Raw genomic sequence first — 24,744 nt, 5'->3', positions numbered from 1 at the left:
CTCTGCGTGAAACTGAGCCGCCATGTCCCAGCTGGCCGAGAGCTTGGGCGGGCGATGGATTACAACACTGCGTCCTGCTGCCATGGACCAGGCGAGGGTTTACGTCAAGGCCAAGATCCTTCCCAAACCACGTCATTGCCCGATCTCGAACCTCCCATTCCAAACTTAATCGGTTGTTTTATTTTTCAGGGATCATAAGGTGGAAGACTGGTGGAAAGCGAGCAACGGAAAGAGCCGGAACTGAGCGCGCGGCTTGACCTCCCCCTCTCTCTCTCTCCATTGGCTGACCGCACTCCCAGCTGAGTTACCCCAGGTCGTCATGAACTCCTCGGCAGGCTTTTGCCTCTCGCTAGGCCCGGAGGCCTACCAGGGACACGAGGCCTTCGCCGTCGCCCGGCGGGGTTTCCCCGGCGGCCTCCGGCCCCCATGGGCGTGCGAGGCCGGGGCACATCGAGGCGCGCCCACAGCCGGCAGCGAGGGAACGGCCCGGAAAAGCTCAAAGGTGGTGGGCGTGACGGTCCAGTTGGAAATGAAGGGTCTCTGGGATGAGTTCAATCAACTGGGCACTGAGATGATCGTCACCAAGGCTGGAAGGTAGGGCGGCCAGGCGGGTTTACCGGAATGTTCTATTGCCCCGTTCTCCAAGCTGCACACCCCGCAAAAACTGAACCAGCTCAGGTGTCAACTTATGAATTGAGCGAGAATCTACAACAACAACCAATTGCAATTTGTAGCACCCTTGATGTGATAAAACAATTCATGGCACTTTACAGGAACGATTATAAAACCAAATCTGATCCCCGGGCCACATAAGGAGATATTTGGGAGAGGTGACCAAAAGCTGGGTCAAAGAGGGAGGTTTTAAGGAGAGTCTTAAAGGAGGAGAGAGAGAGAGGCGGAGAGGTTTAGGGAGGGAATTCCAGAGCTTAGGGCCCAGGCAGCTGAAGGCACGGCCACCAATGTTTTTTTAAAATTTATCATGGGATGTGGGCGTCACTGGCCAGGCCAGCATTTATTGCCCATCCCTAATTGCCCTTGAGAAGGTGGTGGTGAGCTGCCTTCTTGAACCGCTGCAGTCCATGTGGGGTAGGTACACCCACAGTGCTGTTAGGAGGGGAGTTCCAGGATTTTGACCCAGCGACAGTGAAGGAACGGCGATATAGTTCCAAGTCAGGATGGTGTGTGACTTGGAGGGGAACTTGCAGGTGGTGATGTTCCCATGCATCTGCTGCCCTTGTCCTTCTAGTTGGGGGTCGCGGGTTTGGAAGGTGCTGTCTGAGGAGCCTTGGTGCGTTGCTGCAGTGCTTCTTGTAGATGGTACACACTGCTGTCACTGTGCGTGGGTGGTGGAGGGAGTGAATGCAGTGAATGTTTGCGGATGGTGTGCCAATCAAGCGGATGATGTCGCCGAGGGGCAGCGTGTAGATGAGAAATAGGAGGGGGGGGGTGGTCAGGGATGGATCCTTGGGTGACACCAGGGGTAACGGTGCAGGAGCAGGAAGAGAAACCATTGCAGGTGATTCTCCGGGCACGATTATACAGATAAGAATGGGACCAGGTGAGAATCGTCCCAGCCAATTGGAGGACAGTGTTGGAGGAGGATAGTGTGGTCAACAGTGTCAGAGACTGCGGAAAGGTCGAGAAGGACGAGGAAGGGGGGGAGTTTATCTTTCGCACAGTCACACAGGGTGTGGTCTGTGATTTTGATAAGAGCTGTTTCGGTATGGAAACCTGATTGAAGAGATTCAGACACGGAGTTCTGGGAAAGACGGATTTGGGAGACGACAGCACTTCCCACGACGTGAGAGAGTGAAGGGAGGTTGGAGGTGGGACGGTGGAGGGTTGTGTTTTTTTTTGAGGAGAGGGGCGATGAGGGCAGGTTTGACGGAGAGAGGGACAACACCTGGAGAGAGAGAACCTTGAACAATATCAGCAAACATGGGGAAGAGGAGGGGAAGTTGGGTGATCAGCGATTCAGTTGGAATACGATCGAGGGAACAGGAGGTGGGTCTCATGGACAAGACGAGCTCAGAGAGGGGATGAGGGGAGATCGGAGGGAATTTACACTGCACTCTTTGCCAACACAGTACGTTCTTTATCAGGTGCGAAGCCCAGAACTGTACACAGTGCACCAGGCAAGGAGATGCTGATGCCGACTTTCTGGAATGACACTGGTGTTGCAGTGATGGGGACGGGGAACGTGCGGGGAGTTCCGGGATTTTGACTCGGTGCCCATGAAGGAACAGCCAGGTCAGGATGCTGCGTGCCTGCGTGTATCGTAGATAACAGAGTGATACAGCGCAGAGAGCCGCGATTAAATCCCCTCTTAACCTTCCCTGCTCCGAGGAGAACGGTGCCAGCTTCTCCCGTTCTCCCCACGTTCACTGAACTCCCTCATCCCCGCTCCCGTCCTGGACAATCTCGGCCTGCACCCACTGCTCCGTCTTGACGTCCTTGCGAAAGTGCGTGCCCGGGACTGGGACGCAACACTCCACCTCGGGCCTCCGCCCCGATTTACAAGGTCATGTATCCCTCAGCGTTTGGTAATTGCCACTGTCAGAATATTTGTAGGTGGTGTTCCGGTGCATTTGCATCCTCCGAGGTGGTAGAGGTCGCGGGTTTGGAAGGTGCTGTCTGAGGAGCCTTGGTGCGTTGCTGCAGTGCATCATGTAGATGGTCCACACTGCTGCCACTGTGCTTCGGTGGTGGAGGGAGTGAATGTTTGTGGATGGGATGCCAATCAAGCGGGCTGCTTTGTCCTGGATGGTGTCGAGCTTCTTGAGTGTTGTTGGAGCTGCACCCATCCAGGCAAGTGGAGAGTATTCCATCACACTCCTGACTTGTGCCTTGTAGATGGTGGACAGGATTTGGGGGGGTCAGGAGGTGAGCTGGATAAACACATGCGGGACGAAGGAATACAAGGATATGTTAAATGGATGAGATATCTGTCCACTGACTGCATGGGGCTCCAGTGACATTAAAAGAACTCTGGATGCTTTTCACATGAGTGAACACACACTCTGCCTGGGGAAGCTGCCTCTCTTTCTGCTTTGAGGGCAGGGCCCAGTAAACACTGCATAGTTCCTGGATTCAGTTATTCGAATAGAACAAGACAAGCCTTGGAAAAATGCCAGTGTTAACAAGAATATTTCCAGGTGATTTGTAACACCCGTTTCATTCCAGGAGAATGTTCCCGACATTCCAGGTCAAGATCTTCGGAATGGATGCGACTGCAGACTATGTCCTCCTTTTGGATTTCACATCAATAGATGACAAGAGATACAGGTGGGTCCAAATACGTAAAAGGGAAGGGCAGATACCAGTCAGTGTACAGATATCTCCCTGAGAGAGAGGGGACAGAGAGACACCAGTCAGTGTACAGATATCACCCTGAGAGAGAGGGGACTGAGAGATACCAGTCAGTGTACAGATATCACCCTGAGAGAGAGGGGACAGAGAGACACCAGTCAGTGTACAGATATCACCCTGAGAGAGGGGACTGAGAGACACCAGTCAGTGTACAGATATCACCCTGAGAGAGAGGGGACTGAGAGACACCAGTCAGTGTACAGATATCACCCTGAGAGAGAGGGGACAGAGAGACACCAGTCAGTGTACAGATATCACCCTGAGAGAGAGGGGACTGAGAGACACCAGTCAGTGTACAGATATCTCCCTGAGAGAGAGGGGACAGAGAGACACCAGTCAGTGTACAGATATCACCCTGAGAGAGAGGGGACTGAGAGACACCAGTCAGTGTACAGATATGTCCCTGAGAGAGAGGGGACAGAGAGACACCAGTCAGTGTACAGATATCACCCTGAGAGAGAGGGGACTGAGAGACACCAGTCAGTGTACAGATATCACCCGGAGAGAGAGGGGACAGAGAGACACCAGTCAGTGTACAGATATCTCCCTGAGAGAGAGGGGACTGAGAGACACCAGTCAGTGTACAGATATCTCTCTGAGAGAGAGGGGACAGAGAGATACCAGTCAGTGTACAGATATCACCCTGAGAGAGAGGGGACAGAGAGACACCAGTCAGTGTACAGATATCACCCTGAGAGAGAGGGGACTGAGAGACACCAGTCAGTGTACAGATATCACCCTGAGAGAGAGGGGACTGAGAGACACCAGTCAGTGTACAGATATCACCCTGAGAGAGAGGGGACTGAGAGACACCAGTCAGTGTACAGATATCTCCCTGAGAGAGAGGGGACAGAGAGACACCAGTCAGTGTACAGATATCTCCCTGAGAGAGAGGGGACTGAGAGACACCAGTCAGTGTACAGATATCTCCCTGAGAGAGAGGGGACAGAGAGACACCAGTCAGTGTACAGATATCACCCTGAGAGAGAGGGGACTGAGATACACCAGTCAGTGTACAGATATCACCCGGAGAGAGAGGGGACAGAGAGACACCAGTCAGTGTACAGATATCGCCCTGAGAGAGAGGGGACTGAGAGACACCAGTCAGTGTACAGATATCACCCTGAGAGAGAGGGGAGTGAGAGACACCAGTCAGTGTACAGATATCTCCCTGAGAGAGAGGGGTCTGAGAGACACCAGTCAGTGTACAGATATCACACTGAGAGAGAGGGGACTGAGAGACACCAGTCAGTGTACAGATATCACCCTGAGAGAGAGGGGAATGAGAGACACCAGTCAGTGTACAGATATCACCCTGAGAGAGAGGGGACTGAGAGAGACACCAGTCAGTGTACAGATATCACCCTGAGAGAGAGGGGAATGAGAGAAACCAGTGAGTGTACAGATATCACCCTGAGAGAGAGGGGACTGAGAAACACCAGTCAGTGTAGAGATATCACCCTGAGAGAGAGGGGAATGAGAGACACCAGTCAGTGTACAGATATCACCCTGAGAGAGAGGGGACTGAGAGAGACACCAGTCAGTGTACAGATATCACCCTGAGAGAGAGGGGACTGAGAGACACCAGTCAGTGTACAGATATCACCCTGAGAGAGAGGGGACTGAGAGACACCAGTCAGTGTACAGATATCTCACTGAGAGAGGGGACTGAGAGACACCAGTCAGTGTACAGATATCTCCCTGAGAGAGAGGGGACTGAGAGACACCAGTCAGTGTATAGATATCACCCTGAGAGAGAGGGGACTGAGAGACACCAGTCAGTGTACAGATATCACCCTGAGAGAGAGGGGACTGAGAGACACCAGTCAGTGTGCAGATATCTCCCTGAGAGAGGGGACTGAGAGACACCAGTCAGTGTACAGATATCTCCCTGAGAGAGGGGGGACTGAGAGACACCAGTCAGTGTACAGATATCTCCCTGAGAGAGAGGGGAGTGAGAGACACCAGTCAGTGTACAGATATCTCCCTGAGAGAGAGGGGACTGAGAGACACCAGTCAGTGTACAGATATCACCCTGAGAGAGAGGGGACTGAGAGACACCAGTCAGTGTACAGATATCTCCCTGAGAGAGAGGGGACAGAGAGACACCAGTCAGTGTACAGATATCACCCTGAGAGAGAGGGGACTGAGAGACACGCGTCAGTGTACAGATATCTCCCTGAGAGAGAGGGGACAGAGAGACACCAGTCAGTGTACAGATATCTCCCTGAGAGAGAGGGGACTGAGAGACACCAGTCAGTGTACAGATATCTCCCTGAGAGAGAGGGGACAGAGAGACACCAGTCAGTGTACAGATATCACCCTGAGAGAGAGGGGACTGAGATACACCAGTCAGTGTACAGATATCACCCGGAGAGAGAGGGGACAGAGAGACACCAGTCAGTGTACAGATATCGCCCTGAGAGAGAGGGGACTGAGAGACACCAGTCAGTGTACAGATATCACCCTGAGAGAGAGGGGAGTGAGAGACACCAGTCAGTGTACAGATATCTCCCTGAGAGAGAGGGGTCTGAGAGACACCAGTCAGTGTACAGATATCACACTGAGAGAGAGGGGACTGAGAGACACCAGTCAGTGTACAGATATCACCCTGAGAGAGAGGGGAATGAGAGACACCAGTCAGTGTACAGATATCACCCTGAGAGAGAGGGGACTGAGAGAGACACCAGTCAGTGTACAGATATCACCCTGAGAGAGAGGGGACTGAGAGACACCAGTCAGTGTACAGATATCACCCTGAGAGAGAGGGGAATGAGAGACACCAGTGAGTGTACAGATATCACCCTGAGAGAGAGGGGACTGAGAAACACCAGTCAGTGTAGAGATATCACCCTGAGAGAGAGGGGAATGAGAGACACCAGTCAGTGTACAGATATCACCCTGAGAGAGAGGGGACTGAGAGACACCAGTCAGTGTACAGATATCACCCTGAGAGAGAGGGGAATGAGAGACACCAGTGAGTGTACAGATATCACCCTGAGAGAGAGGGGACTGAGAAACACCAGTCAGTGTAGAGATATCACCCTGAGAGAGAGGGGAATGAGAGACACCAGTCAGTGTACAGATATCACCCTGAGAGAGAGGGGACTGAGAGAGACACCAGTCAGTGTACAGATATCACCCTGAGAGAGAGGGGACTGAGAGACACCAGTCAGTGTACAGATATCACCCTGAGAGAGAGGGGACTGAGAGACACCAGTCAGTGTACAGATATCTCACTGAGAGAGGGGACTGAGAGACACCAGTCAGTGTACAGATATCTCCCTGAGAGAGAGGGGACTGAGAGACACCAGTCAGTGTATAGATATCACCCTGAGAGAGAGGGGACTGAGAGACACCAGTCAGTGTACAGATATCACCCTGAGAGAGAGGGGACTGAGAGACACCAGTCAGTGTACAGATATCTCCCTGAGAGAGGGGACTGAGAGACACCAGTCAGTGTACAGATATCTCCCTGAGAGAGGGGGGACTGAGAGACACCAGTCAGTGTACAGATATCTCCCTGAGAGAGAGGGGAGTGAGAGACACCAGTCAGTGTACAGATATCTCCCTGAGAGAGAGGGGACTGAGAGACACCAGTCAGTGTACAGATATCACCCTGAGAGAGAGGGGAGTGAGAGACACCAGTCAGTGTACAGATATCACCCTGAGAGAGAGGGGACTGAGAGACACCAGTCAGTGAACAGATATCTCCCTGAGAGAGAGGGGACTGAGAGACACCAGTCAGTGTACAGATATCTCCCTGAGAGAGAGGGGACTGAGAGACACCAGTCAGTGTACAGATATCACCCTGACAGAGAGGGGACTGAGAGACACCAGTCAGTGTACAGATATCTCCCTGAGAGAGAGGGGACTGAGAGACATCAGTCAGTGTACAGATATCTCCCTGAGAGAGAGGGGTCTGAGAGACACCAGTCAGTGTACAGATATCACCCTGAAAGAGAGGGGACAGAGAGACACCTGTCAGTGTACAGATATCTCCCTGAGAGAGAGGGGTCTGAGAGACACCAGTCAGTGTACAGATATCACCCTGAAAGAGAGGGGACAGAGAGACACCAGTCAGTGTACAGATATCACCCTGAGAGACAGGGACTGAGAGACACCAGTCAGTGTTCAGATATCTCCCTGAGAGAGAGGGGACTGAGAGACACCAGTCAGTGTACAGATATCACCCTGAGAGAGAGGGGACAGAGAGACACCAGTCAGTGTACAGATATCACCCTGAGAGACAGGGACTGAGAGACACCAGTCAGTGTACAGATATCTCCCAGAGAGAGATGGGACAGAGAGACACCAGTCAGTGTACAGATATCACCCTGAGAGAGAGGGGACTGAGAGACACCAGTCAGTGTACAGATATCACCCTGAGAGAGAGGGACTGAGAGACACCAGTCAGTGTACAGATATCACCCTGAGAGAGAGAGGACTGAGAGACACCAGTCAGTGTACAGATATCACCCTGAGAGACAGGGACTGAGAGACACCAGTCAGTGTACAGATATCACCCTGAGAGAGAGGGGAGTGAGAGACACCAGTCAGTGTACAGATATCACCCTGAGAGAGAGGGGACTGAGAGACACCAGTCAGTGTACAGATATCTCCCTGAGAGAGAGGGGACTGAGAGACACCAGTCAGTGTACAGATATCTCCCTGAGAGAGAGGGGACTGAGAGACACCAGTCAGTGTACAGATATCACCCTGACAGAGAGGGGACTGAGAGACACCAGTCAGTGTACAGATATCTCCCTAAGAGAGAGGGGACTGAGAGACATCAGTCAGTGTACAGATATCTCCCTGAGAGAGAGGGGTCTGAGAGACACCAGTCAGTGTACAGATATCACCCTGAAAGAGAGGGGACAGAGAGACACCAGTCAGTGTACAGATATCACCCTGAGAGAGAGGGGGCTGAGAGACACCAGTCAGTGTACAGATATCACCCTGAGAGACAGGGACTGAGAGACACCAGTCAGTGTACAGATATCTCCCTGAGAGAGAGGGGACTGAGAGACACCAGTCAGTGTACAGATATCACCCTGAGAGAGAGGGGACAGAGAGACACCAGTCAGTGTACAGATATCACCCTGAGAGACAGGGACTGAGAGACACCAGTCAGTGTACAGATATCTCCCTGAGAGAGAGGGGACAGAGAGACACCAGTCAGTGTACAGATATCACCCTGAGAGAGAGGGGACTGAGAGACACCAGTCAGTGTACAGATATCACCCTGAGAGAGAGGGACTGAGAGACACCAGTCAGTGTACAGATATCACCCTGAGAGAGAGGGGACTGAGAGACACCAGTCAGTGTACAGATATCACCCTGAGAGACAGGGACTGAGAGACACCAGTCAGTGTACAGATATCTCCCTGAGAGAGAGGGGACTGAGAGACACCAGTCAGTGTACAGATATCACCCTGAGAGAGAGGGGACTGAGAGACACCAGTCAGTGTACAGATATCACCCTGAGAGACAGGGACTGAGAGACACCAGTCAGTGTACAGATATCTCCCTGAGAGAGAGGGGACTGAGAGACACCAGTCAGTGCACAGATATCACCCTGAGAGACAGGGACTGAGAGACACCAGTCAGTGTACAGATATCACCCTGAGAGAGAGGGGACTGAGAGACACCAGGCAGTGTACAGCTATCACCCTGAGAGAGAGAGGACTGAGAGACACCAGTCAGTGTACAGATATCACCCTGAGAGAGAGGGGACTGAGAGACACCAGTCAGTGTACAGATATCACCCTGAGAGAGAGGGGACTGAGAGACACCAGTCAGTGTCCACATATCTCCCTGAGAGAGAGGGGATGGACAGACACCAGTCAGTGTACAGATATCTCCCTGACAGAGAGGGGACTGAGAGACACCAGTCAGTGTACAGATATCTCCCTGAGAGAGAGGGGACTGAGAGACACCAGTCAGTGTACAGATATCTCCCTGACAGGGAGGGGACTGAGAGACACCAGTCAGTGTACAGATATCACCCTGAGAGAGAGGGGACAGAGAGACACCAGTCAGTGTACAGATATCACCCTGAGAGAGAGGGGACTGAGAGACAGCAGTCAGTGTACAGATATCTCACTGAGAGACAGAGGGGACTGAGAGACACCAGTCAGTGTCCACATATCTCCCTGAGAGAGAGGGGACTGACAGACACCAGTCAGTGTACAGATATCACCCTGAGAGAGAGGGGACTGAGAGACACCAGTCAGTGTACAGATATCTCCCGGAGAGAGAGGGGACTGAGAGACACCAGTCAGTGTACCGATATCACCCTGAGATAGAGGGGACTGAGAGACACCAGTCAGTGTACAGATATCTCGCTGAGAGACAGAGGGGACTGAGAGACACCAGTCAGTGTACAGATATCACCCTGAGAGAGAGGGGACTGAGAGACACCAGTCAGTGTCGAGATATCTCCCTGAGAGAGAGGGGACTGAGAGACACCAGTCAGTGTCGAGATATCTCCCTGAGAGAGAGGGGACTGAGAGACACCAGTCCTTGTACAGATATCTCCCTGAGAGAGAGGGGACAGAGAGACACCAGTCAGAGTACAGATATCACCCTGAGAGAGAGGGGACTGAGAGACACCAGTCAGTGCACAGATATTACCCTGAGAGAGAGGGGACTGAGAGACACCAGTCAGTGCACAGTATATCACCCTGAGAGAGAGGGGACTGAGAGACACCAGTCAGTGTACAGATATCACCCTGAGAGAGAGGGGACTGAGAGACACCAGTCAGTGTACAGATATCTCACTGAGAGAGGGGACTGAGAGACACCAGTCAGTGTATAGATATCACCTTGAGAGAGAGGGGACTGAGAGACACCAGTCAGTCTACAGATATCACCCTGAGAGAGGGGACTGAGAGAGACCAGTCAGTGTACAGATATCACCCTGAGAGAGAGGGGACTGAGAGACACCAGTCAGTGTACAGATATCTCCCTGAGAGAGAGGGGACTGAGAGACATCAGTCAGTGTACAGATATCTCCCTGAGAGAGAGGGGTCTGAGAGACACCAGTCAGTGTACAGATATCACCCTGAAAGAGAGGGGACAGAGAGACACCAGTCAGTGTACAGATATCACCCTGAGAGAGAGGGGGCTGAGAGACACCAGTCAGTGTACAGATATCACCCTGAGAGACAGGGACTGAGAGACACCAGTCAGTGTACAGATATCTCCCTGAGAGAGAGGGGACTGAGAGACACCAGTCAGTGTACAGATATCACCCTGAGAGAGAGGGGACAGAGAGACACCAGTCAGTGTACAGATATCACCCTGAGAGACAGGGACTGAGAGACACCAGTCAGTGTACAGATATCTCCCTGAGAGAGAGGGGACAGAGAGACACCAGTCAGTGTACAGATATCACCCTGAGAGAGAGGGGACAGAGAGACACCAGTCAGTGTACAGATATCACCCTGAGAGAGAGGGGACTGAGAGACAGCAGTCAGTGTACAGATATCTCACTGAGAGACAGAGGGGACTGAGAGACACCAGTCAGTGTCCACATATCTCCCTGAGAGAGAGGGGACTGACAGACACCAGTCAGTGTACAGATATCACCCTGAGAGAGAGGGACTGAGAGACACCAGTCAGTGTACAGATATCACCCTGAGAGAGAGGGGACTGAGAGACACCAGTCAGTGTACAGATATCACCCTGAGAGACAGGGACTGAGAGACACCAGTCAGTGTACAGATATCTCCCTGAGAGAGAGGGGACTGAGAAACACCAGTCAGTGTACAGATATCACCCTGAGAGAGAGGGGACTGAGAGACACCAGTCAGTGTACAGATATCACCCTGAGAGACAGGGACTGAGAGACACCAGTCAGTGTACAGATATCTCCCTGAGAGAGAGGGGACTGAGAGACACCAGTCAGTGTACAGATATCACCCTGAGAGACAGGGACTGAGAGACACCAGTCAGTGTACAGATATCACCCTGAGAGAGAGGGGACTGAGAGACACCAGGCAGTGTACAGCTATCACCCTGAGAGAGAGAGGACTGAGAGACACCAGTCAGTGTACAGATATCACCCTGAGAGAGAGGGGACTGAGAGACACCAGTCAGTGTACAGATATCACCCTGAGAGAGAGGGGACTGAGAGACACCAGTCAGTGTCCACATATCTCCCTGAGAGAGAGGGGATGGACAGACACCAGTCAGTGTACAGATATCTCCCTGACAGAGAGGGGACTGAGAGACACCAGTCAGTGTACAGATATCTCCCTGACAGGGAGGGGACTGAGAGACACCAGTCAGTGTACAGATATCACCCTGAGAGAGGGGACTGAGAGACACCAGTCAGTGTACAGATATCTCCCTGAGAGAGAGGGGACTGAGAGACACCAGTCAGTGTACAGATATCTCCCTGACAGGGAGGGGACTGAGAGACACCAGTCAGTGTACAGATATCACCCTGAGAGAGAGGGGACAGAGAGACACCAGTCAGTGTACAGATATCACCCTGAGAGAGAGGGGACTGAGAGACAGCAGTCAGTGTACAGATATCTCACTGAGAGACAGAGGGGACTGAGAGACACCAGTCAGTGTCCACATATCTCCCTGAGAGAGAGGGGACTGACAGACACCAGTCAGTGTACAGATATCACCCTGAGAGAGAGGGGACTGAGAGACACCAGTCAGTGTACAGATATCTCCCGGAGAGAGAGGGGACTGAGAGACACCAGTCAGTGTACCGATATCACCCTGAGATAGAGGGGACTGAGAGACAGCAGTCAGTGTACAGATATCTCGCTGAGAGACAGAGGGGACTGAGAGACACCAGTCAGTGTACAGATATCACCCTGAGAGAGAGGGGACTGAGAGACACCAGTCAGTGTCGAGATATCTCCCTGAGAGAGAGGGGACTGAGAGACACCAGTCAGTGTCGAGATATCTCCCTGAGAGAGAGGGGACTGAGAGACACCAGTCCTTGTACAGATATCTCCCTGAGAGAGAGGGGACAGAGAGACACCAGTCAGAGTACAGATATCACCCTGAGAGAGAGGGGACTGAGAGACACCAGTCAGTGCACAGATATTACCCTGAGAGAGAGGGGACTGAGAGACACCAGTCAGTGCACAGTATATCACCCTGAGAGAGAGGGGACTGAGAGACACCAGTCAGTGTACAGATATCACCCTGAGAGAGAGGGGACTGAGAGACACCAGTCAGTGTACAGATATCTCACTGAGAGAGGGGACTGAGAGACACCAGTCAGTGTATAGATATCACCTTGAGAGAGAGGGGACTGAGAGACACCAGTCAGTCTACAGATATCACCCTGAGAGAGGGGACTGAGAGAGACCAGTCAGTGTACAGATATCACCCTGAGAGAGAGGGGACTGAGAGACACCAGTCAGTGTACAGATATCACCCTGACAGTGAGGGGACTGAGAGACACCAGTCAGTGTACAGATATCTCCCTGAGAGAGAGGGGACTGAGAGACACCAGTCAGTGTACAGATATCACCCTGAGGGAGAGGGGACAGAGAGACACCAGTCAGTGTACAGATATCTCACTGAGAGAGGGGACTGAGAGACACCAGTCATTTTACAGATATCTCCCTGAGAGAGAGGGGACTGAGAGACACCAGTCAGTGTACAGATATCTCCCTGAGAGAGAGGGGACTGAGAGACACCAGTCAGTGTACAGATATCTCCCTGACAGAGAGGGGACTGAGAGACACCAGTCAGTGTACAGATATCACCCTGAGAGAGAGGGGAGTGAGAGACACCAGTCAGTGTACAGATATCTCCCTGACAGGGAGGGGACTGAGAGACACCAGTCAGTGTACAGATATCTCCCTGAGAGAGAGGGGACTGAGAGACACCAGTCAGTGTACAGATATCTCCCTGACAGAGAGGGGACTGAGAGACACCAGTCAGTGTACAGATATCACCCTGAGAGAGAGGGGACAGAGAGACACCAGTCAGTGTACAGATATCACCCTGAGAGAGAGGGGACAGAGAGACACCAGTCAGTGTACAGATATCACCCTGAGAGAGAGGGGACAGAGAGACACCAGTCAGTGTACAGATATCTCCCTGACAGAGAGGGGACTGAGAGACACCAGTCAGTGTACAGATATCTCCCTGACAGGGAGGGGACTGAGATACAGCAGTCAGTGTACAGATATCACCCTGAGAGAGAGGGGACAGAGAGACACCAGTCAGTGCACAGATATTACCCTGAGAGAGAGGGGACTGAGAGACACCAGTCAGTGTACAGATATCACCCTGAGAGAGAGGGGACTGAGAGACTCCAGTCAGTGTACAGATATCACCCTGAGAGAGAGGGGACTGAGAGACACCAGTCAGTGTACAGATATCTCACTGAGAGAGTCGACTGAGAGACACCAGTCAGTGTACAGATATCTCCCTGAGAGAGAGGGGACTGAGAGACACCAGTCAGTGTACAGATATCACCCTGAGGGAGAGGGGACTGAGAGACACCAGTCAGTGTACAGATATCTCCCTGACAGAGAGGGGACTGAGAGACACCAGTCAGTGTACAGATATCTCCCTGAGAGAGAGGGGACTGAGAGACACCAGTCAGTGTACAGATATCTCCCTGACAGGGAGGGGACTGAGAGACACCAGTCAGTGTACAGATATCTCCCTGACAGAGAGGGGACTGAGAGACACCAGTCAGTGTTCAGATATCTCCCTGAGAGAGAGGGGACTGAGAGACACCAGTCAGTGTACAGATATCTCCCTGACAGGGAGGGGACTGAGAGACACCAGTCAGTGTACAGATATCACCCTGAAAGAGAGGGGACAGAGAGACACCAGTCAGTGTACAGATATCACCCTGAGAGAGAGGGGACTGAGAGACAGCAGTCAGTGTACAGATATCTCACTGAGAGACAGAGGGGACTGAGAGACACCAGTCAGTGTCCACATATCTCCCTGAGAGAGAGGGGACTGACAGACACCAGTCAGTGTACAGATATCACCCTGAGAGAGAGGGGACTGAGAGACACCAGTCAGTGGACAGATATCTCCCGGAGAGAGAGGGGACTGAGAGACACCAGTCAGTGTACAGATATCACCCTGAGATAGAGGGGACTGAGAGACACCAGTCAGTGTACAGATATCTCGCTGAGAGACAGAGGGGACTGAGAGACACCAGTCAGTGTACAGATCTCACCCTGAGAGAGAGGGGACTGAGAGACACCAGTCAGTGTCGAGATATCTCCCTGAGAGAGAGGGGACTGAGAGACACCAGTCAGTGTCGAGATATCTCCCTGAGAGAGAGGGGACTGAGAGACACCAGTCCGTGTACAGATATCTCCCTGAGAGAGAGGGGACTGAGAGACACCAGTCAGTGTACAGATATCACCCTGAGAGAGAGGGGACTGAGAGACACCAGTCAGTGCACAGATATTACCCTGAGAGAGAGGGGACTGAGAGACACCAGTCAGTGTACAGATATCACCCTGAGAGAGAGGGGACTGAGAGACACCAGTCAGTGTACAGATATCACCCTGAGAGAGAGGGGACAGAGAGACACCAGTCAGTGTACAGATATCTCCCTGACAGAGAGGGGACTGAGAGACACCAGTCAGTGTACAGATATCTCCCTGAGAGAGAGGGGACTGAGAGACACCAGTCAGTGTACAGATATCTCCCTGACAGAGAGGGGACTGAGAGACACCAGTCAGTGTACAGATATCACCCTGAGAGAGAGGGGACAGAGAGACACCAGTCAGTGTACAGATATCTCCCTGACAGAGAGGGGACTGAGAGACACCAGTCAGTGTACAGATATCTCCCTGACAGGGAGGGGACTGAGAGACAGCAGTCAGTGTACAGATATCACCCTGAGAGAGAGGGGACTGAGAGACACCAGTCAGTGCACAGATATTACCCTGAGAGAGAGGGGACTGAGAGACACCAGTCAGTGTACAGATATCACCCTGACAGTGAGGGGACTGAGAGACACCAGTCAGTGTACAGATATCTCCCTGAGAGAGAGGGGACTGAGAGACACCAGTCAGTGTACAGATATCACCCTGAGGGAGAGGGGACAGAGAGACACCAGTCAGTGTACAGATATCTCACTGAGAGAGGGGACTGAGAGACACCAGTCATTTTACAGATATCTCCCTGAGAGAGAGGGGACTGAGAGACACCAGTCAGTGTACAGATATCTCCCTGAGAGAGAGGGGACTGAGAGACACCAGTCAGTGTACAGATATCTCCCTGACAGAGAGGGGACTGAGAGACACCAGTCAGTGTACAGATATCACCCTGAGAGAGAGGGGAGTGAGAGACACCAGTCAGTGTACAGATATCTCCCTGACAGGGAGGGGACTGAGAGACACCAGTCAGTGTACAGATATCTCCCTGAGAGAGAGGGGACTGAGAGACACCAGTCAGTGTACAGATATCTCCCTGACAGAGAGGGGACTGAGAGACACCAGTCAGTGTACAGATATCACCCTGAGAGAGAGGGGACAGAGAGACACCAGTCAGTGTACAGATATCACCCTGAGAGAGAGGGGACAGAGAGACACCAGTCAGTGTACAGATATCACCCTGAGAGAGAGGGGACAGAGAGACACCAGTCAGTGTACAGATATCTCCCTGACAGAGAGGGGACTGAGAGACACCAGTCAGTGTACAGATATCTCCCTGACAGGGAGGGGACTGAGATACAGCAGTCAGTGTACAGATATCACCCTGAGAGAGAGGGGACTGAGAGACACCAGTCAGTGCACAGATATTACCCTGAGAGAGAGGGGACTGAGAGACACCAGTCAGTGTACAGATATCACCCTGAGAGAGAGGGGACTGAGAGACTCCAGTCAGTGTACAGATATCACCCTGAGAGAGAGGGGACTGAGAGACACCAGTCAGTGTACAGATATCTCACTGAGAGAGTCGACTGAGAGACACCAGTCAGTGTACAGATATCTCCCTGAGAGAGAGGGGACTGAGAGACACCAGTCAGTGTACAGATATCACCCTGAGGGAGAGGGGACTGAGAGACACCAGTCAGTGTACAGATATCTCCCTGACAGAGAGGGGACTGAGAGACACCAGTCAGTGTACAGATATCTCCCTGAGAGAGAGGGGACTGAGAGACACCAGTCAGTGTACAGATATCTCCCTGACAGGGAGGGGACTGAGAGACACCAGTCAGTGTACAGATATCTCCCTGACAGAGAGGGGACTGAGAGACACCAGTCAGTGTTCAGATATCTCCCTGAGAGAGAGGGGACTGAGAGACACCAGTCAGTGTACAGATATCACCCTGAGAGACAGGGACTGAGAGACACCAGTCAGTGTACAGATATCTCCCTGAGAGAGAGGGGACTGAGAGACACCAGTCAGTGTACAGATATCACCCTGAGAGACAGGGACTGAGAGACACCAGTCAGTGTACAGATATCACCCTGAGAGAGAGGGGACTGAGAGACACCAGGCAGTGTACAGCTATCACCCTGAGAGAGAGAGGACTGAGAGACACCAGTCAGTGTACAGATATCACCCTGAGAGAGAGGGGACTGAGAGACACCAGTCAGTGTACAGATATCACCCTGAGAGAGAGGGGACTGAGAGACACCAGTCAGTGTCCACATATCTCCCTGAGAGAGAGGGGATGGACAGACACCAGTCAGTGTACAGATATCTCCCTGACAGAGAGGGGACTGAGAGACACCAGTCAGTGTACAGATATCTCCCTGACAGGGAGGGGACTGAGAGACACCAGTCAGTGTACAGATATCACCCTGAGAGAGGGGACTGAGAGACACCAGTCAGTGTACAGATATCTCCCTGAGAGAGAGGGGACTGAGAGACACCAGTCAGTGTACAGATATCTCCCTGACAGGGAGGGGACTGAGAGACACCAGTCAGTGTACAGATATCACCCTGAGAGAGAGGGGACAGAGAGACACCAGTCAGTGTACAGATATCACCCTGAGAGAGAGGGGACTGAGAGACAGCAGTCAGTGTACAGATATCTCACTGAGAGACAGAGGGGACTGAGAGACACCAGTCAGTGTCCACATATCTCCCTGAGAGAGAGGGGACTGACAGACACCAGTCAGTGTACAGATATCACCCTGAGAGAGAGGGGACTGAGAGACACCAGTCAGTGTACAGATATCTCCCGGAGAGAGAGGGGACTGAGAGACACCAGTCAGTGTACCGATATCACCCTGAGATAGAGGGGACTGAGAGACAGCAGTCAGTGTACAGATATCTCGCTGAGAGACAGAGGGGACTGAGAGACACCAGTCAGTGTACAGATATCACCCTGAGAGAGAGGGGACTGAGAGACACCAGTCAGTGTCGAGATATCTCCCTGAGAGAGAGGGGACTGAGAGACACCAGTCAGTGTCGAGATATCTCCCTGAGAGAGAGGGGACTGAGAGACACCAGTCCTTGTACAGATATCTCCCTGAGAGAGAGGGGACAGAGAGACACCAGTCAGAGTACAGATATCACCCTGAGAGAGAGGGGACTGAGAGACACCAGTCAGTGCACAGATATTACCCTGAGAGAGAGGGGACTGAGAGACACCAGTCAGTGCACAGTATATCACCCTGAGAGAGAGGGGACTGAGAGACACCAGTCAGTGTACAGATATCACCCTGAGAGAGAGGGGACTGAGAGACACCAGTCAGTGTACAGATATCTCACTGAGAGAGGGGACTGAGAGACACCAGTCAGTGTATAGATATCACCTTGAGAGAGAGGGGACTGAGAGACACCAGTCAGTCTACAGATATCACCCTGAGAGAGGGGACTGAGAGAGACCAGTCAGTGTACAGATATCACCCTGAGAGAGAGGGGACTGAGAGACACCAGTCAGTGTACAGATATCACCCTGACAGTGAGGGGACTGAGAGACACCAGTCAGTGTACAGATATCTCCCTGAGAGAGAGGGGACTGAGAGACACCAGTCAGTGTACAGATATCACCCTGAGGGAGAGGGGACAGAGAGACACCAGTCAGTGTACAGATATCTCACTGAGAGAGGGGACTGAGAGACACCAGTCATTTTACAGATATCTCCCTGAGAGAGAGGGGACTGAGAGACACCAGTCAGTGTACAGATATCTCCCTGAGAGAGAGGGGACTGAGAGACACCAGTCAGTGTACAGATATCTCCCTGACAGAGAGGGGACTGAGAGACACCAGTCAGTGTACAGATATCACCCTGAGAGAGAGGGGATTGAGAGACACCAGTCAGTGTACAGATATCTCCCTGACAGGGAGGGGACTGAGATACACCAGTCAGTGTACAGATATCTCCCTGAGAGAGAGGGGACTGAGAGACACCAGTCAGTGTACAGATATCTCCCTGACAGAGAGGGGACTGAGAGACACCAGTCAGTGTACAGATATCACCCTGAGAGAGAGGGGACAGAGAGACACCAGTCAGTGTACAGATATCACCCTGAGAGAGAGGGGACAGAGAGACACCAGTCAGTGTACAGATATCACCCTGAGAGAGAGGGGACAGAGAGACACCAGTCAGTGTACAGATATCTCCCTGACAGAGAGGGGACTGAGAGACACCAGTCAGTGTACAGATATCTCCCTGACAGGGAGGGGACTGAGAGACACCAGTCAGTGTACAGATATCACCCTGAAAGAGAGGGGACAGAGAGACACCAGTCAGTGCACAGATATTACCCTGAGAGAGAGGGGACTGAGAGACACCAGTCAGTGTACAGATATCTCACTGAGAGAGTCGACTGAGAGACACCAGTCAGTGTACAGATATCTCCCTGACAGGGAGGGGACTGAGAGACACCAGTCAGTGTACAGATATCTCCCTGACAGAGAGGGGACTGAGAGACACCAGTCAGTGTTCAGATATCTCCCTGAGAGAGAGGGGACTGAGAGACACCAGTCAGTGTACAGATATCTCCCTGACAGGGAGGGGACTGAGAGACACCAGTCAGTGTACAGATATCACCCTGAAAGAGAGGGGACAGAGAGACACCAGTCAGTGTACAGATATCACCCTGAGAGAGAGGGGACTGAGAGACAGCAGTCAGTGTACAGATATCTCACTGAGAGACAGAGGGGACTGAGAGACACCAGTCAGTGTCCACATATCTCCCTGAGAGAGAGGGGACTGACAGACACCAGTCAGTGTACAGATATCACCCTGAGAGAGAGGGGACTGAGAGACACCAGTCAGTGGACAGATATCTCCCGGAGAGAGAGGGGACTGAGAGACACCAGTCAGTGTACAGATATCACCCTGAGATAGAGGGGACTGAGAGACACCAGTCAGTGTACAGATATCTCGCTGAGAGACAGAGGGGACTGAGAGACACCAGTCAGTGTACAGATCTCACCCTGAGAGAGAGGGGACTGAGAGACACCAGTCAGTGTCGAGATATCTCCCTGAGAGAGAGGGGACTGAGAGACACCAGTCAGTGTCGAGATATCTCCCTGAGAGAGAGGGGACTGAGAGACACCAGTCCGTGTACAGATATCTCCCTGAGAGAGAGGGGACTGAGAGACACCAGTCAGTGTACAGATATCACCCTGAGAGAGAGGGGACTGAGAGACACCAGTCAGTGCACAGATATTACCCTGAGAGAGAGGGGACTGAGAGACACCAGTCAGTGTACAGATATCACCCTGAGAGAGAGGGGACTGAGAGACACCAGTCAGTGTACAGATATCACCCTGAGAGAGAGGGGACAGAGAGACACCAGTCAGTGTACAGATATCTCCCTGACAGAGAGGGGACTGAGAGACACCAGTCAGTGTACAGATATCTCCCTGAGAGAGAGGGGACTGAGAGACACCAGTCAGTGTACAGATATCTCCCTGACAGAGAGGGGACTGAGAGACACCAGTCAGTGTACAGATATCACCCTGAGAGAGAGGGGACAGAGAGACACCAGTCAGTGTACAGATATCTCCCTGACAGAGAGGGGACTGAGAGACACCAGTCAGTGTACAGATATCTCCCTGACAGGGAGGGGACTGAGAGACAGCAGTCAGTGTACAGATATCACCCTGAGAGAGAGGGGACTGAGAGACACCAGTCAGTGCACAGATATTACCCTGAGAGAGAGGGGACTGAGAGACACCAGTCAGTGTACAGATATCACCCTGACAGTGAGGGGACTGAGAGACACCAGTCAGTGTACAGATATCTCCCTGAGAGAGAGGGGACTGAGAGACACCAGTCAGTGTACAGATATCACCCTGAGGGAGAGGGGACAGAGAGACACCAGTCAGTGTACAGATATCTCACTGAGAGAGGGGACTGAGAGACACCAGTCATTTTACAGATATCTCCCTGAGAGAGAGGGGACTGAGAGACACCAGTCAGTGTACAGATATCTCCCTGAGAGAGAGGGGACTGAGAGACACCAGTCAGTGTACAGATATCTCCCTGACAGAGAGGGGACTGAGAGACACCAGTCAGTGTACAGATATCACCCTGAGAGAGAGGGGAGTGAGAGACACCAGTCAGTGTACAGATATCTCCCTGACAGGGAGGGGACTGAGAGACACCAGTCAGTGTACAGATATCTCCCTGAGAGAGAGGGGACTGAGAGACACCAGTCAGTGTACAGATATCTCCCTGACAGAGAGGGGACTGAGAGACACCAGTCAGTGTACAGATATCACCCTGAGAGAGAGGGGACAGAGAGACACCAGTCAGTGTACAGATATCACCCTGAGAGAGAGGGGACAGAGAGACACCAGTCAGTGTACAGATATCACCCTGAGAGAGAGGGGACAGAGAGACACCAGTCAGTGTACAGATATCTCCCTGACAGAGAGGGGACTGAGAGACACCAGTCAGTGTACAGATATCACCCTGAGAGAGAGGGGACAGAGAGACACCAGTCAGTGTACAGATATCTCCCTGAGAGAGAGGGGACTGAGAGACACCAGTCAGTGTACAGATATCTCCCTGACAGAGAGGGGACTGAGAGACACCAGTCAGTGTACAGATATCACCCTGAGAGAGAGGGGACAGAGAGACACCAGTCAGTGTACAGATATCACCCTGAGAGAGAGGGGACAGAGAGACACCAGTCAGTGTACAGATATCACCCTGAGAGAGAGGGGACTGAGAGACACCAGTCAGTGTACAGATATCTCCCTGACAGGGAGGGGACTGAGATACAGCAGTCAGTGTACAGATATCACCCTGAGAGAGAGGGGACTGAGAGACACCAGTCAGTGCACAGATATTACCCTGAGAGAGAGGGGACTGAGAGACACCAGTCAGTGTACAGATATCACCCTGAGAGAGAGGGGACTGAGAGACTCCAGTCAGTGTACAGATATCACCCTGAGAGAGAGGGGACTGAGAGACACCAGTCAGTGTACAGATATCTCACTGAGAGAGTCGACTGAGAGACACCAGTCAGTGTACAGATATCTCCCTGAGAGAGAGGGGACTGAGAGACACCAGTCAGTGTACAGATATCACCCTGAGGGAGAGGGGACTGAGAGACACCAGTCAGTGTACAGATATCTCCCTGACAGGGAGGGGACTGAGATACAGCAGTCAGTGTACAGATATCACCCTGAGAGAGAGGGGACTGAGAGACACCAGTCAGTGCACAGATATTACCCTGAGAGAGAGGGGACTGAGAGACACCAGTCAGTGTACAGATATCACCCTGAGAGAGAGGGGACTGAGAGACTCCAGTCAGTGTACAGATATCACCCTGAGAGAGAGGGGACTGAGAGACACCAGTCAGTGTACAGATATCTCACTGAGAGAGTCGACTGAGAGACACCAGTCAGTGTACAGATATCTCCCTGAGAGAGAGGGGACTGAGAGACACCAGTCAGTGTACAGATATCACCCTGAGGGAGAGGGGACTGAGAGACACCAGTCAGTGTACAGATATCTCCCTGACAGAGAGGGGACTGAGAGACACCAGTTAGTGTACAGATATCTCCCTTAGAGAGAGGGGACTGAGAGACACCAGTCAGTGTACAGATATCTCCCTGACAGGGAGGGGACTGAGAGACACCAGTCAGTGTACAGATATCTCCCTGACAGAGAGGGGACTGAGAGACACCAGTCAGTGTTCAGATATCTCCCTGAGAGAGAGGGGACTGAGAGACACCAGTCAGTGTACAGATATCTCCCTGACAGGGAGGGGACTGAGAGACACCAGTCATTGTACAGATATCACCCTGAAAGAGAGGGGACAGAGAGACACCAGTCAGTGTACAGATATCACCCTGAGAGAGAGGGGACTGAGAGACAGCAGTCAGTGTACAGATATCTCACTGAGAGACAGAGGGGACTGAGAGACACCAGTCAGTGTCCACATATCTCCCTGAGAGAGAGGGGACTGACAGACACCAGTCAGTGTACAGATATCACCCTGAGAGAGAGGGGACTGAGAGACACCAGTCAGTGGACAGATATCTCCCGGAGAGAGAGGGGACTGAGAGACACCAGTCAGTGTACAGATATCACCCTGAGATAGAGGGGACTGAGAGACACCAGTCAGTGTACAGATATCTCGCTGAGAGACAGAGGGGACTGAGAGACACCAGTCAGTGTACAGATCTCACCCTGAGAGAGAGGGGACTGAGAGACACCAGTCAGTGTCGAGATATCTCCCTGAGAGAGAGGGGACTGAGAGACACCAGTCAGTGTCGAGATATCTCCCTGAGAGAGAGGGGACTGAGAGACACCAGTCCGTGTACAGATATCTCCCTGAGAGAGAGGGGACTGAGAGACACCAGTCAGTGTACAGATATCACCCTGAGAGAGAGGGGACTGAGAGACACCAGTCAGTGCACAGATATTACCCTGAGAGAGAGGGGACTGAGAGACACCAGTCAGTGTACAGATATCACCCTGAGAGAGAGGGGACTGAGAGACACCAGTCAGTGTACAGATATCACCCTGAGAGAGAGGGGACAGAGAGACACCAGTCAGTGTACAGATATCTCCCTGACAGAGAGGGGACTGAGAGACACCAGTCAGTGTACAGATATCTCCCTGAGAGAGAGGGGACTGAGAGACACCAGTCAGTGTACAGATATCTCCCTGACAGAGAGGGGACTGAGAGACACCAGTCAGTGTACAGATATCACCCTGAGAGAGAGGGGACAGAGAGACACCAGTCAGTGTACAGATATCTCCCTGACAGAGAGGGGACTGAGAGACACCAGTCAGTGTACAGATATCTCCCTGACAGGGAGGGGACTGAGAGACAGCAGTCAGTGTACAGATATCACCCTGAGAGAGAGGGGACTGAGAGACACCAGTCAGTGCACAGATATTACCCTGAGAGAGAGGGGACTGAGAGACACCAGTCAGTGTACAGATATCACCCTGAGAGAGAGGGGTCTGAGAGACACCAGTCAGTGTACAGATATCACCCTGAGAGAGAGGGGACTGAGAGACACCAGTCAGTGTACAGATATCACCCTGAGAGAGAGGGGACTGAGAGACACCAGTCAGTGTACAGATATCACCCTGAGAGAGAGGGGACTGAGAGACACCAGTCAGTGTACAGATATCTCACTGAGAGAGGGGACTGAGAGACACCAGTCAGTGTATAGATATCACCTTGAGAGAGAGGGGACTGAGAGACACCAGTCAGTGTACAGATATCACCCTGAGAAAGGGGACTGAGAGACACCAGTCAGTGTACAGATATCACCCTGAGAGAGAGGGGAGTGACAGACACCAGTCAGTGTACAGATATCACCCTGAGAGAGGGGACTGAGAGACACCAGTCAGTGTACAGATATCACCCTGAGAGAGAGGGGACTGACAGACACCAGTCAGTGTACAGATATCACCCTGACAGTGAGGGGACTGAGAGACACCGGTCAGTGTACAGATATCTCCCTGAGAGAGAGGGGACTGAGAGACACCAGTCAGTGTACAGATATCTCCCTGAGAGAGAGGGGAATGAGAGACACCAGTCAGTGTACAGATATCTTCCTGACAGGGAGGGGACTGAGAGACACCAGTCAGTGTACAGATATCTCCCTGACAGAGAGGGGACTGAGAGACACCAGTCAGTGTACAGATATCTCCCTGAGAGAGAGGGGACTGAGAGACACCAGTCAGTGTACAGATATCTCCCTGACAGGGAGGGGACTGAGAGACACCAGTCAGTGTACAGATATCACCCTGAGAGAGAGGGGTCAGAGAGACACCAGTCAGTGTACAGATATCACCCTGAGAGAGAGGGGACTGAGAGACACCAGTCAGTGTACAGATATCTCACTGAGAGACAGAGGGGACTGAGAGACACCAGTCAGTGTCCACATATCTCCCTGAGAGAGAGGGGACTGACAGACACCAGTCAGTGTACAGATATCACCCTGAGAGAGAGGGGACTGAGAGA

The 24,744-nt window shown here is 52.3% G+C and overlaps 1 protein-coding gene across 1 annotated transcript in view; it reads left to right on the top strand.

The window, feature by feature from the left end:
- The first annotated feature begins 319 nt into the window (after window positions 1–319).
- Window positions 320–24,744, top strand: part of LOC137385189 (T-box transcription factor TBX1-like) — a 62,163-nt gene continuing 37,738 nt past the window's right edge. Inside the window, exons 1-2 of the mRNA XM_068060176.1 lie at window positions 320–594; window positions 3,184–3,285. Coding sequence (XP_067916277.1) covers window positions 320–594; window positions 3,184–3,285 — 377 coding nt within the window. The remainder of the gene's footprint in view (window positions 595–3,183; window positions 3,286–24,744) is intronic.

The sequence above is a fragment of the Heterodontus francisci genome, chromosome 28 (genome assembly GCF_036365525.1).
Source record: "Heterodontus francisci isolate sHetFra1 chromosome 28, sHetFra1.hap1, whole genome shotgun sequence".
NCBI classification, from domain to species: domain Eukaryota; kingdom Metazoa; phylum Chordata; class Chondrichthyes; order Heterodontiformes; family Heterodontidae; genus Heterodontus; species Heterodontus francisci.
The sequence above is the reverse complement of the archived record's forward strand: the minus strand, read 5'-3'. Positions and strand labels throughout refer to the sequence as shown.